At 36.8% G+C, this 14,784-nt stretch overlaps 1 protein-coding gene across 4 annotated transcripts in view; it reads right to left on the reverse strand.

Annotated features, from left to right (window-relative positions):
• Positions 1-4,335: 4,335 nt before the first annotated feature.
• Positions 4,336-14,784, reverse strand: part of PTPRZ1 (protein tyrosine phosphatase receptor type Z1) — a 251,840-nt gene continuing 241,391 nt past the window's right edge. For 2 of the 4 annotated variants that reach the window (XM_036759574.1, XM_036759573.1), the window contains 5 exons: positions 13,013-13,141; positions 11,183-11,329; positions 9,036-9,178; positions 8,038-8,173; positions 4,336-5,239 (listed from right to left, as the gene is read on the reverse strand). In XM_036759574.1, coding sequence (XP_036615469.1) covers positions 5,099-5,239; positions 8,038-8,173; positions 9,036-9,178; positions 11,183-11,329; positions 13,013-13,141 — 696 coding nt within the window. In that variant the 3' untranslated portion in view covers positions 4,336-5,098. The remainder of the gene's footprint in view (positions 5,240-8,037; positions 8,174-9,035; positions 9,179-11,182; positions 11,330-13,012; positions 13,142-14,784) is intronic. The other 2 variants (XM_036759577.1, XM_036759576.1) reach the window with 1 other exon arrangement.

Raw genomic sequence — 14,784 nt, forward strand, 5'->3', positions numbered from 1 at the left:
TCTCCTCCACGGACACTATGCAGATTGGTGGGAAATTGTGAAAGAAGTTTGTGGATAGGCTTATCTTTAGATTATTTCTAATATTTCAGGTTTATCTTTTAATTTATTCCTGATTTTGCCTTCTATTTAATGTCATGATTATTTTTGTTTTTGCTTTCTCATTTATTTGTGTTTGTCTTTCATTTTCCAAAGAAGACCATGACATCAGGGAAACTATGACATGACTCGTGTTTGACTTTGATTTGAGCAAGGGAGGGCTATGCAAAGTCACCAGTCTCACTTTCTCCTCCAGAGTCATCTGGGTCCAGTGGCCAGATATTCATCAGGACTACTGGAGATGGCCCAGGATGCAATGGGAGACCCTCTCCCTTTTAGGCTAAGGCCTTCTCACATTCTCCCTTTGAGTGAGGTAGCACCCATTCAGTGAATAGGCCTCTCTCTCATTTATTAAATGTTCCATGTTTAAGAGTTAATGATGTTGGGACTGATTTATGTAAGTGGGGAACACACTGGTAGAGGCTCAGGAGTTATAATTCCATCATTCCCTGACACCAGGATTATTTCCAATCTCCCTGGAAAACCAGACCTGCCAACTTAAGTGTAGGTTAGGGTAACAAGCTCAGAAAAAGAGAAGGGGATCCCTATGCTGTATTGGTTGTCATACCTTCTATAGAGTCTACACAATTTAAGTAAACACATGCAAGAAAAGGAGAGAAGAGATAGAAGATAGCCTTTGAGTTAAAGGCACATTGGTACTTGTTTGTTAGCTCCATAAAATGTTAGCTCTTTGAACGTAAGGACTGTTTTGCTTTTGTCTCTAACACTTAACACAATGCCTAGAACATAATAGGTCTTAACAAATAAATCTTGAGTAGTTCATTGATTAATGAAAAGGAAAGTCAAAGACAACTCTGTTGTTTTGAATATGCAGAGCCTGGGAGAACAGCAATGCAAACGAAAATTAGTGGAGTCAGATTGAAGAGTAGGGGAAAAGTGTGGGGAAAGCTTATTAGATGGTTGAGTTTGGAGTGTTGGGGGGGATAGTCGGGTAAAGATTTCCTATAAAAAGTTGGAGATGTGGGATTTGGGTGTCGTCTACATAGAGATAACAGTTGAAATCGTGGGAGCAAATGAGAAGATTGCAAATGGAGAAGTAAAAGGAGTTGTAGAGAGAGGAGAGAAAACCAAGGACAGACTTTTGGCCAACAGCCATCTTTACAATTCAGAAGAGGAAAAGCTCTGGGTGAAAGAGGAACGGTTAGGGAGATTTAAGAGGGAGAGGAGTCTGTCAGAAATTAATTGAAAAAAGTATCCATATGGCAAGGGTGATGAACAGTGCCAAACACTACAGAGAGGTCAAGGAGGATGTTTGACTGAATAAAGGTCATTGGGTTTGCAATTATTTTATTAGCAACCTTTGAGAAAATAATTGCAATGAAATAGTGGCGAGTTAAGCCAGAATGCAAAGGGTTGAGGAAAGAGTGGCTAGTGAAGTCAAACTTCTCTGATCATGCCTCATTTTTATGCCTTAATATTTAATGCATCCGTGGTAGAATTCTAATGTTGTACTAATGAAGAGGAGACCTTTTGTACAGAACATTTCACAAATTAGCCAGTGAGTGGATAGTAGTATTTGAGGTTTTTAATAACAGGAAATGTGTTATCTGTTTTGACAGGTTTCATCTAGGTTGGTTTTCTTTTTCCCGAGGCTATGTACTCTGTTAGATGAAATCAAATTTTAATAAGAGTTTGCATTTATGAGCTTATTAAGAGACGTTTCTTACTTTTATTTTATAAGAATGATTTCTTAGAGAAATGGTTCTGAATCTTTAAGCGTGGTAACTATTTGGGTGAAGGGGTGGTAAATCCCCAAAGTGAAAATTCTGATATACATCTTACTGTGTCATGTATGTTATACAATTATGTAGTGTATTAACTATGTAGAAATTATATGTATTTATGTAGTATATTATATACAAGTTATTACATAAGCATATAATATTATGTAAGCATATATAGTGTATGTATAATATATGTAGTATATTGAATATGAGTATATTAACCTGGTGGTTAACTGTTACACTACAATCAGTATTACATACTTCTATATCATCTACATATGATACATGTGTATTATGCAACCACTATAGAAAGTGTGTCAACTTTACTGAAAGGAAATGGCCCTTCACAATAGTTCTCTGGTATATAGATGTACTGATAATTTATTTAAAGTCTAGGTTGATTATGCCCCCTGTGAATATCTTTGGTTGGAGTTATAGGGCACCTTGAGATTATTTAAGACTGAAAACAGTCTATAAAGGGCATCTGACCTAGTTTACAAGACTGTAGCTATTCGTCGGTATTACAGTAAAAATAAAATTACAATATGGCTTTGGGCTGAGTATTTGCTGGAATTGACACACTTTCATTAAATTTACCAAATCCACCATAGGCTGAGGAAGATTAGCAGTGATATCTTGCTTTTTGGTTATTTTTTCCCGGTTAAAAACCAATATGGGTAAGTAAAAAAGATTATCCTCAGGACTTAGGTTTTAAATAATTTGTCGTCATGATAAGATGATGAATGAGATTATGGGAATTGATGGAAGGAATCTTGGAAAAACACCAGACTTCTTGATTTTATTTTCTTCAAGACCATCTGTGTAATTGTTTTATGCTTTAGGGAGGGAGGATTGAGAGAGACTATTTCTGGAGTAGGAGTCCTTTTTGCCTTCCTCCATTGCAGGATTTAATTACTATGGTTTGTCTATGGAAATACTTAATTATCATACTTGTTAACTACACGATTATTTTCCCTTGGAAAAGGTGCAGTGAAACACTAATAAGTCACTGTAAAGGATAAAAAAAATCTGTCTATCCTATGAGCTGGTGTTTCTGGGACAAAGGATAGGGAAAATTAGTAGACAAGATAATTAAGATAACATGTAGTACTGGTTCAAATCAGCTTGTGATCAGAAGTTGTGGGTGGTGAGGGAAGGACTGCAAGAGGATTAGGAAATGAGGTTAGAAAAAGCAACCAGGAATTAAAAACTGACCTCTTTAGCTTCAACCCCAGGACACTGAGAAATAAAATGATAGGGCAGTACTTCTGTTTTGGACCTCTCTGGAGCATGACCCTCTATCTGATTTTAAAAAACAAAACAAAAAAAAACCCCTCCTCAACCTCTTTCTAAGTCCTCAATGGCTATACTTTTAAAAATTCAAGTAAAGTAAAATTAATTTTTTAAGGATGTAAGGAAAATTAAACTATGGTTCTTCAGATAATTAGATGTCCCCTGAGGGGTTCTTGCTGAAGGGAATGGATTATATTCTCTAAATGTTTGGCTAAAGATGTGTAATTATGTGCATTTAGAATTCATAACAAACATAGTTTATTTCGCAGGGGGAGTGAAGTTTATCCAGGTCAGGAGGCTAGACAGAAAAGAAATGAATATTTAGTGTGACCCACAAGAGAAACAAATACCATTTCCAAAATATTGCTGTGGTTCAGTCATGTCTGACTCTTCGTGACCCCATTTTGGGGTTTTCTGGGCAGAGGTACTGTAGTGGTTTGACATTTCCTTCTGCAGCTCATCTTACAGATGAAGAAACTGAGGCAAATAAGGTTAAGTGATTTGCCCAGGGTCACACAGCTAGTAAGTGTCTGAATTCGAACTCAGGAAGATGAATCTTCCTGATTCCAAGTCTAGTGCTCTATCTATTGTGCCACCTAGCTGCCCTTTCTAAAACATTAGTTGCATGCTTTGCTGCATGATGGCTGAGTATCAGGATCTAGGATCTACTTCTTGGCAGCTGCTGTTCCATTCTATTTGTGTGCTAGTCTCTCTTGGGAAATAGGTACCACATCACCTACCAAGGTCCTTTTGTTGCTACCAGTACCTTCCATCTATGCTCTTCACAAGTCTTGCTTCTGAAGGTCCTGTGGTTCTAGGTTCTCACTGTTTGCTTAAACTTTGTATCTCCCACCCCGCTTTATTCTGTAGTATTTATTTAGGTCTTCCAGGTTCTTGTCTACCAACTTGGCTTCTGACCACTGCTCATTCTGACCTTTACTTGTATACTCTGATTTCACCCTCCCTGTTTACTTCTGGCACCTAGCCTGGTTCTGAACCTTGATATCTTCCTGAATCCTCAAGCCTTGTTTCAGTTTCTCGGTTTCCTCATCATATACCCACAATCCACTGCTGCCTATTGACCAGCGTGACAGTAATTAAATGTGAACTGACTGTAATATTTATATTTATTTTTGCAACACTGTAGGTAAAAACAATTTAAATGATGCCAAGTAAGATGTTATTCTCTTAAAAAGTCTCATTTCAAAACAATTGTATTTCTATTTTCCACAAAAAAGTTAAAATTACATGCTGGAATATGATTAATCACTTAGCTGCACAATAAGGTATCAGAAGACTTGAAGTAAAAACAGAAAATGAACTATATCATTTTTAACAATGCAAGTACACAGAACTAGAAAACTGACAGTAGTAAAATATAAAAATCTACAATTATAAATATAAATTTGGTCCATGGAATAGTTACTAGAGCAGTATTTACAGTAAGTATCAGATTATTTCTACTTTAGGCAAATGCTGCAGATGTAAAATGTTGAATATTACAGAGAACAGTATTTTATTTACAATAGACTATATTAAAAGTTATATTTCTGGCAAGCAATGAGGATTGCTACAAATACAGCCATAAATCTGACCCTACAAACAAAAGTGTTTATATGTCCTTGAGAGTTCCTAGTATCTATAAATTTAGATTTTCAGTTAAAATCAAACATGATGGTAGGAAACTAATACTGGAAAGAAAAAAAATGCCACCACCACAATTCTGTTAATAGAAACACCGTAAAATTCAGTCGATTTAGTTCAGACATAACAAATGGATTACAAGAAATCTTGCAAAAAGGCACACATTATTAATGATGTCAGTTTGGCAGTAAGATCATCCACCATCAAAAGTACTTTTGCTTGATGGGAAGTAAACAGATGACGCCTTGATGGGATAGATTTTCCCATATAATTTAAGAATGAAAACAACAATGCTTGACTGTAGGGATTGTTTCGATGGGCTAAACTAAAGACTCTAAGCTCTCTGCCACGTTTCCATCAGGTAAAGCTGTGCCATTGCTGTCCAGTGATGTGGAAGGATTTTCTTCCTGCCTGGTGCTAACCAGACTGAGGATAGCTTTGTACAAGAACTGGTACTGCTCCTAGAAAACAGAGAAGGATACAATGTGAAGGCATCGCAGTCCATCTTTAAGAAGGGCCAATGAGCATGTGCATTAGTAATTAATTTTTAAAATTAATTTTAATTTTCCTCAATTAATGAGAATTTATTTTCTTACATTTCTACTTCCCCCACCCCAGGGGGAAAAAAGGAAAAAAAAACCCTTGCAACAGACTTAGTAATTCTTTAATTGAAACAAATGACTTAGGGAATATTTTCAGTCATAATACACTTGTAGTTGGGAGCATCTCCAGTACAGCTCAATCTTGTCGGAAGTTTTCATAAAGTCATGGAAGAAGTCTCATATTTTCAATTGATGACTAAGTACTGTATTAAAGTCTCATGTTTGAGGATTTAAAGGTTGTAAATTGCAAAATCACTGGGCTGGGATATTTTTTTATTAGCCTCATTTATCAGTAATAGTCACTTTTTAACTGTTAGCCTACTAAACCAGATTGTGGTTGGTAGGAAAACATAAGACTGTCTCCAAATCACAAGTGAACTTAAAAAAATCATTTAAGTCAAAAAGTCAATTAAATAAATTAAATTGTTTGGAATTATAGACAAAACTGGTTGAGTGAATTTTTCAACTTTTATGCCTGTCAATTTTGTCCACAGTCCCTCTTTTGCTCCAGTTAAACCTCCAGCTAAGCCCTTCTTTGGATACTTCATGCCTGGTTTTTCCAAATAGCTGGGAACACTTTTTGGAATTCTGTTGACCTACCATTTCTTTCAGAGCCTGATTTGACCTGGTTACTTTAGAATCCAGGTTAAGGATACTATATATTTGGAGATTATGTAATAAATGTCTGATTTTATTTTCTCATGTAGCTCTCATTGGGAAGACCCATTTCTTGTTATCTTGTTGCAGATTTTGTAATGACCTCACTGTCTTGTGATCAGCTTGGGTACAGTAGTGGAAATAGCATTGCCCTTGCTACACATTTTCTTGGCATTGTGAAATGTCTTCAGGCATGCCAAGGTCAGATAGATACTGCCTGAATATTATTCTAAAGGAAATTCTAAGAGATTAAACAGAAGGGGCGGAATGTCTTGCTTCTCAGACCCATGTTCTTCACAGAACTTGTTAATGTGACTGTTTTTACAATTGATAAACAGGAAAGCCCCATTTAATATAATTCAAATTTCTTTTTGATCCAGATGTGTAGATAGATGATTCATTTGCAACTTCAGAGATTTAGCAACATCTGGAAGAGACCTCAGAACTCATCTACTTTAACATCTTTGTTTTACAGATGAGGAAACTGGAGTTCCTCTGTGGAAGGAAAGAGGAAGAAAAGCTCTTACATTTAGTTGATAAGACCTGACTTCAAATCCTGACTTAGATACTCACTACTAGCATGACCCTGGGTAAAACACTTATCCCTGCAGCCTCAGTTTTTCATCTGTAATATGAGGATAATAATGACACCTCTTTCATCGAGTTGTGTGGCTCAAACAAGATAATTATAGCTAGCATATACTCACATACACAGGCACACAAATCTTATAGTATATCAATTTTCAAATCCTAAAGTGTTCTATAAATGTTGGCTAATATTATTACACAAGCTTGGAAGCAGAAAGAGAGGAAAGAGAATTCTCACTTTCTTGGCCTTTGTTGAATCCGTGTCACTGATGCTACCTATTGCTCCTCAAGCACTTGTTTCTATGTTAAAGCATTCTACTAACTCATAGAGTGACTCTGGGAGAGTTGCTTCACCTGTCCTAGGTTTGGTTTCTTCTGAAAACCAGGAGGGTGACTCTGTAGCATTCTTTCCCTACAACCATCTTTAGAGAGAGAGAGAGAGAGAGAGAGAGAGAGAGAGAGAGAGAGAGAGAGAGAGAGAGAGAGAGAGATTGAGAGAGAGATCTTTGGCTGCATTAAGAAGGGCATAACTTCCAGGAATAAGGAAGTAACAATACATCAGGATTCTGCCCCGGCCAGACTACATCTGTAGTACCATGTTCAATTCTCAGCACAATAGCTTAAGAAAGATACTGCTAATGCTGGAGAGAGAAACCACAGGGAGGAGATGATATCCTTATTCAAGTATTTAAAGGGCTATTAAGTCTAGGAGGTGTTAGATTTGTTCTGTTTGACCCCAGAAGACAAAACCAAGACCACAGGGAGATGTTGCAAAGAGGCCAATTCAAGCTGGTTGTCAAGGAAACAAACAAACAAGCAAACACCCTAACCATCAGTGTTGTGCCCAGATGGAAGAGACTGCCTCTTTGGGGGTGGGGGTGCGGCTTCAAGCAGAGATTAGATGCCTGCTTACTGGAAATATTACAATGAGGATAATTTTTCAGCTATGGCTTAGATTTGATGGCCACTGGACCCCCTTCCAACTTGAAAATTCTGTGATTCTACACATATGCTTAGGTATGTAGAATACCTAAGTTCTCTTTGGTAGGAAAAATTTCTCTCTTCTTTCATTTTCTATTTCCTCTAAAAAATAATCAATAAAAAGAACTACCCAGGAAGCAACACCTCTCTTATGTAATTATATAATACATATAGGAATCTTCTCATTTTATCCCTAGGGAAATAAATTAATTCCTGTCACTTGAAGCCTTTGGGAGTTGTAAGTTTCTATACTAGGGGTGGGGAACCTGTCGCCTCAAAGCCCCATGTGGCCCTCTAAGTCCACAAGTGCAGTGCTTCGACTGAATCCAAACTTTACAGAACAAGCCTTATTTGTTCTAAACCATCTAAACCTCTGTTTAAAACCTTAAAAGGCTGGGTGATCGTTTTTTTTAACATATACATATACTTACAATGTCTGTGAAGACACCAGGCCTCATCAAATTTATCATCTTGGCTACATGGTAAACATCCACAGAATTCTCCTTTTCTAGTTGGTGCATGAGGGTTGTTAGTGCACAGAAAGTCCCCGCAGTCACTCCTCCATGTCTTTAGAAAGGAAAGTGGTCAAAAGCTTTATTTAAAAGGCATCAAGATACTATGTTTCATAATTCACTAGGGATATAACCTTGTTACAGAAGCATTGATCACCTTTCTTAATGTATCTGTTTTTGTCACCTTATCAGGAAGAAAGCTAGGGTCTGGGATGAAAACCCTCACAGGTTAAGTGGGCAATGGGAACATTGTATAGAAATTTGTGAGCTTTTAATCTTGATACTGTGGGGGATGTAAATAAATACAATCTAACCTGGACAACGGAAAACCAGCCAGCCATCTAAGGACATACTCAGGGTGTATGGTTCCATTTGTTCTTACCACAAATGTGCTAAAATCCATCATGGTGTAAGAGGACAAAGGAAAAGAGTATATACGCTGAACACACACCTCAGTATAATCAATCTTAAATGAGGATTAGATAGCCTCTCTTTGCTAAGGCTTTTTTTTGTCTTTAGATCAAGGCAATTGGTATTAAAAAAAATCACTTTCAGTAGATAAAGAATGAGGTTGTGAAATCAGCTGCTTAACCAAACACACTATTCTTGGCTTCATCGAGAGCTCCAAGAGTCAAATCTAAAGGCAGGTAGGCCTCAGCCCCTTCATAAAATGTAGGCTCCAGGAGGAACTCCCCAGTGGGAGAACGGGGGAGATGGGCTTGCAAAGGGATATACCCCTTGCCTTCGCTTTGTAAAGTCCCCAGTTATGTGACCCATATGTAGAGTATATGCATACAAACATATATACACACACATTAACATGCAAACACATATGTACAAACACAATAGAGTACACAACTATATTTCCATTTCTAAGGAAATGAATGGATAGAAAATATTTAAAATTGAGAACTTACTCATCATGAACAATCATGGGTCCATCTCTATTGGAAGCTTCTTCTTTGATGATACTTATAAGCTCAAAAGTTTTACTAATGGAACTATCAGGATTTGGCCACTTGGGACACTGAAAGTGTCTCACTTCAAGTACGTAATCATCCTATTGAGAAGAGGAAAAAATTACCATCTTTTGTGGCATACTTTGTTTATTGTTTTATCACGAGATACTGTAAAAAGCCAGTAATCGTGATAGAATAATTAAATCAAATGACAAGAGAGCAGTAGGAATAGTTAACCTCTCATATTAATAGAAAAATGTCTTCACATCCAGAGACTCCATGAATGTACAGAAGGAATGAAAAAAATAATTAATCCCTAAGTGAAGCCCATGGGTGGTCAGTTCAAACTAACCCTAGGCTGAAGGTTGGCAGCCCCTAGCAAAGGACTGTACATTAATCCAGGTTTTAGGTTACAAAGAGAAATCCAAAATATTATTATTTATTTGGAAAATAGCGTTGGTCTCTTTGAGTTACAGTGGTTCAAAGGTTTAGGGTTAAAATAATATATATGGCATAGGAAGGGAACAAAAGGAACTACCAATCTCAAGTTTTTCCATTCTGGGAGTACCAGGCTGACAGAGCTTGTGATGTGCCAGCATAGTCACTGAGAACCCACGGCCACCTCCACACTAACAATGAGACTTTAGAGTATAGCTTTACAGGAGGGTAGGCATGTTGGTCAACTGGCCAAGTAGTTGATATTGAGAAGAGATTAGGTTTTCTCATGTTTTTAGGACCGACTTTCCAATCAGCATGTCTTAAATCTGTGCCAAGGACTTCACAAGACCTCCTGTACATCTACTATGTGCTTGCCCATCTTTGTCTTTTTCTACACTATTCCTTACACCCGCAATCCCCCTTCCATTGCCTTTGTTGATTGAAATCTTGTTTATTCTTCAAAACTGGGTTCAAATAGTACCCTTAAGGAAGCCTTGCTGTATACTCATTGTCTAAATGGGCTTCTCTGCTGTGCCCCTCAGACCTTACATTGTTATTCTCTCGTCTTGTTTGTTTTAATTTGTAGTTACAGTTATTTGAAGCAGTTAGAGTCTTGGACTTGGCAAGCCAGGAAGACCTGAGTTCAAATCTTGCCTTAGTCATGCAGTAGTAGGGCAAGTGACCTAACATCTCTCAGCCTTAGTGTTCTCATTTCTAAAATGACTAATAGCATTTACTTTACAGGGTTGTTGTGAATGTCAAATGAGATAATATATGTAAAACACTTTGCTTTAATAATTATATAACATATAATTATTACATAATATCAATTATTATTTAAATTATTAAGTTAAATATTATTATAATATATAATTATATATGTTATATAATTATATAATATATAAATAATATAATAATTATGTCACATTTTCCTAATAGACCATAACCTTTATTAGGGTAGGGACAATATCTTAAATTTTGTAATATCTCCCTAGTACGCTGCTCTGGGCACAAAAATGAGTAAAATTATCATTTATTTTGTCTTAGAGTTATTTGTGTATATGTTGTGTCTTTCTACTAGACTGTAAGCTCCATATGGGCAGGGAGTTTTGAATTATTTTTCTTTTATCTCCCTCTAGCACCTAGCATTGTGCCATGTGCACAGTGGGCACTCAACACATACACTGTTGTTGCTGTTCAGTGATTTAGTTGTGTCCCACTTTTTGTGACCCTGTCAACTATAGCACACCAATATTGTCCGTGTTTTCTTGGCAAAGATACTGAAGTGGTCTGCCATTTCCTTCCCCAGTGGATTAAGGCAAACAGAGCTCAAGTAACTTGCCCAGGGTCACACAGTGAAGAAGTATCTGAAGCCAGATTTAAACGCAGGTCTTCCTGACTCCATGCCCAGTGCTCTATCTACTGGGCCACCTAGTTGCTTCTTATATATACACATATGTATGTGTGTGTATATATACATATATACATAGATATATAGATATGTGCACTGAATACATACATGTATATACATGTAATACACAACACACTTCTATATGCTACATGCGCATATAAACCTATGTCTGTCTATATATATGTGCACATATATCAGATGAATTAAATAAGATCTGTTCCCATAAATTTATCATTTAAAGTTACATCTTCAATACCTGTGTAGCTTCTAAGATAAAGTCTTGAATTATAAGTTTTTCTTCATTAGAGAGACATTTGTGTTCTTCAGCAATCATGGTAACCTTAAAGCTCTCGCAATTTATAGGCTCATCCTTATTTGGCCAGTAAACAAATTCATCTTCAGCCTATAAGGAAAGGAAAAGTAATAAGATTTCAAGGCTTTATTTGCAGCTCTGGGAGCACTATTCCACAGAAAGCCAAGTAGTATTAATAGTGCATCATTTATATAAATTTTTCATGTCCCAAAGGTCAAAGTGTGAAATGAAGCTAATTGCTTGGAAGAAAAAATTCAACTCAACCTTTGCTTCTGTCTCCCATTTTAGCTCTCATAAACTCCTCCATCTCTAAGGCCATACTGACATGTGCAGAATAAGACAACGCTCTTAAGAAGATGCAGCACTTGACATTAGTTATTTAGGAACATGCCTCATAGCCTAGCCATTTTGTTCTCCAATCATCTCCAACACACGGGCACATTTGCTTCTGTTTTCAACAATGGCAGAATATGGTAAAGAGATGTCAGTGGCCCAGCACTGTTAGAGTAATGTGTAAAACTAAGTGAATTTGGAGCCCCAGGAGTGATGAATCCCAAGGCCTTCTAAAGACACATAAAACCCCAGAAGTACACATTGATCTGTCTTTCACTATTGCAAAGGGACAGGTAGGGGTTACCAAAAATAACTCTCAGGATATGGTAGGTGAGGGCTTCTACTTTTCTTACTCAGAAAACACTTGACAATATCTGAATCTTGATGTGTGTGTTTATGTATGTGTATGTGTGTATATGTTTGTGTGTGTGTATATATGTATGTGTATGTGAATGTGTGTGTTCTATACCTTTAAACTGAGGAAGGATAGTTCTAAATTACTTCAAATGAGGTCTGTAGGAATGCATGTGGGAAAAGCTATCAGAGTGATTCTCCAACTAATGATCTCTCATTATCTCCAGGAGTACCTTTAAGACCAAAAATTATACTATTTTAAAATTCATATTTTTTAAAAAAAGAAGGCAGGGAGAAAAACAGAAATACAACAAAATATACCTTATAATACTTTTAAGACTAGAGATAAGGTATCACAAATTCCAAAGAATAAAAGAGAGCGTCATATATCCAATGACACTGTTCTTAATTGGGGAAAAAAAAAAACAACCAACACTCTGTGGATAAGAGATACTTAATGTAGTGTTGTTTCTTGTATTATAATGTTAAAAAGTTCTTTATGTATTTATTTGCATTTTAAGACTTTATTCCAGTAGAAAACAAACTAAACTGTGAGGGTAAGTATAGTTTGGGTTTTTGTCTTTGAATCTCTAGAGCCTAGTATAATGTCTTACGCATAGTCAGTGTTTGTTCAACTTGACTGAATTGGCTACCATGTGCCAGACAATGAGCTGGGCATTTGGGATACCAAGACAAAAATAAGGCAAAACTTGTCCTCAAGGGATTTACTAGAATAAGGGGGAGAGGGAACAACACATACATACATAATTCAACACAAAATAAATACCAAATAATTTCTGGGAGAGGGGGCAATTCTTATGTGAAGGGGAATTTGTTGACAACAGAATGATCATTAAAGAGGGCATAGTCGAAGGGCAGGGTAGTCTGGGATACTCATTGGACTGGAATAAGGACAAAGGAGAGATAGAGCTGACATACATGGCTATGAGGGAGCACTAAGTGGTAACCAAAGGAAATTTTGGTCCAAGAAACCAACTGAATTAATGCCTGTTAATTCTGTTACAAGCTGTATGAGATGACCACTTCCTTGCAACCTGGGCTATAAAAATGATAGGAAGGCCTTACCATGTTCTGGCTCTCTGGCAGCATGACTATGAGCTGGGCATTATGATCCCATATCATCCTCCAGAAGTCCTTAATGGTGTGAAGAAGGGGATGCTGAGTGATAATGAATTCATTGCTTTGATAATAACCCTAGAAAACCAAAAAGTCTAACTGAGAAGATGAAAGTCGGATTGGTAGAGACAAAAGTGTACAAATGAAATCAATATGGCAGTGCTTTTAGTTGAGGCTTGTGCTTTATTCAATATGAGGAAATTCATAGAAGAAAGAAATCTTTTGAACACTTTAAATGTGGGGTAGTCATCAAATCAACCTTTATTCGATTTCATAGTTTTTATGCAAGAGAGCTATCTAGAGTAGGCAATGAATTAAGGGAAAAAACATAGTGAGGTCTTTGAATAATATTATGGATATTATAAGGCCTATGATGGGGAAGAGCCAGTACTTGTTTGGAATTTGCTAAAAACAAAATGAATAAAATATGGTTTTTCTCTTCTATCTGCTACCAAAAAAAGTATTTCATTCATAGCACATGATTAAAAACTATCAGAAAGACAGCTCGGTTGTGTAGTGGAAAGAATACCCAGTCTGGAGTTGGAAAGATCTGAGTTTAAATCTGGTCTCAGATACTGGCTGTGTGATCTGGGCAAGTCACTTGCCTCAGTTTCCTCACCTGTAAAATGAACTGGAAAAGGAAATGGCAAACCATTTTCTTTGCCAAGAAAACCCAGAGTCAAGAAGAGTAGGACATGACTGAAAAAATGACTGAATAACAAAAACTATCAGAACAACATCTATTTACAAGTTAATGGAAACCAAGGAAAAGAGATATTTTGAATTTTATACCTGGCAAAAGATCTGAGATGCAGCATTATAATCAAAACATAAAAAGCTTATACATAATGATTGCTACAGGACCTATTTAGCTAAATAAAGCAATGAATAAATGAAGAGCAGATAATGACCGTTCATTTAGGCAGCAGGTTCAAAAATGTGGGCTTTACACTGTGTTTATTATCCTGTCAGAAGGCTAAGATAATCTTATATCTAGCTATAGTGCAAACATGTCTATCTGGACAGTTTGTTTTAATTTCTATAGAGAAGGAAGGAAGGAAAGAAGGGATGAAGGAAAAAAGGGAGGAAGAAAGAAAAAAGGAGGGAAAGAAGGAAGGAAGGGAGGGAGGGAAAAAGGAAGAAAGGAGGGAAAGAAGGAAGTGAAGGGAGGAAGGAAGAAGTGAAGGAAGGAAGCAGGAAGGGAGGAAGGAAGAAAGAAAGGAAGAAGAGAAGGAAGGAAGAAAGGGAGGAGGAAGTAAGGAAGGGAGGAAGCAAGGAAAGGAGGAAGCAAAGGAGGAAGAAAGGAAAGAAATAAATGTCTGTTAAGTACCTACTATGTGTCAGGAACGATGCTAAGTGCTTTACAAATCTGAGGAACCTGAGGCAGATAATGTTAAGAAACTTTCCCAGGGTCACACAGCTAATTATCAGTGGCCAGATCAAAACTTAGGTCTTGATTCCAGGACTAGCTGGTGTCCACTGTGCCACCTAATATTATTGGTCATATAGACTAGTGATGTCAAATTAAAATAAAAAAGGGGGCTACTAATTCATACATAAAGATTCCTGATGGCCACATACTGACTTAGTTTTAAAAGGTAATATTATTTATGTTCTGTTGTATTTTTATTTATTTTATTAAGCACTTCCCAATTACATTTTAATGTGGTTTGGGTTACACTCAGGAGTGTTGTGGGCACCATTTCTGTGGGCCACATGTT

Source organism: Trichosurus vulpecula, chromosome 5 (assembly GCF_011100635.1).
Source record: "Trichosurus vulpecula isolate mTriVul1 chromosome 5, mTriVul1.pri, whole genome shotgun sequence".
NCBI classification, from domain to species: Eukaryota; Metazoa; Chordata; class Mammalia; order Diprotodontia; family Phalangeridae; genus Trichosurus; species Trichosurus vulpecula.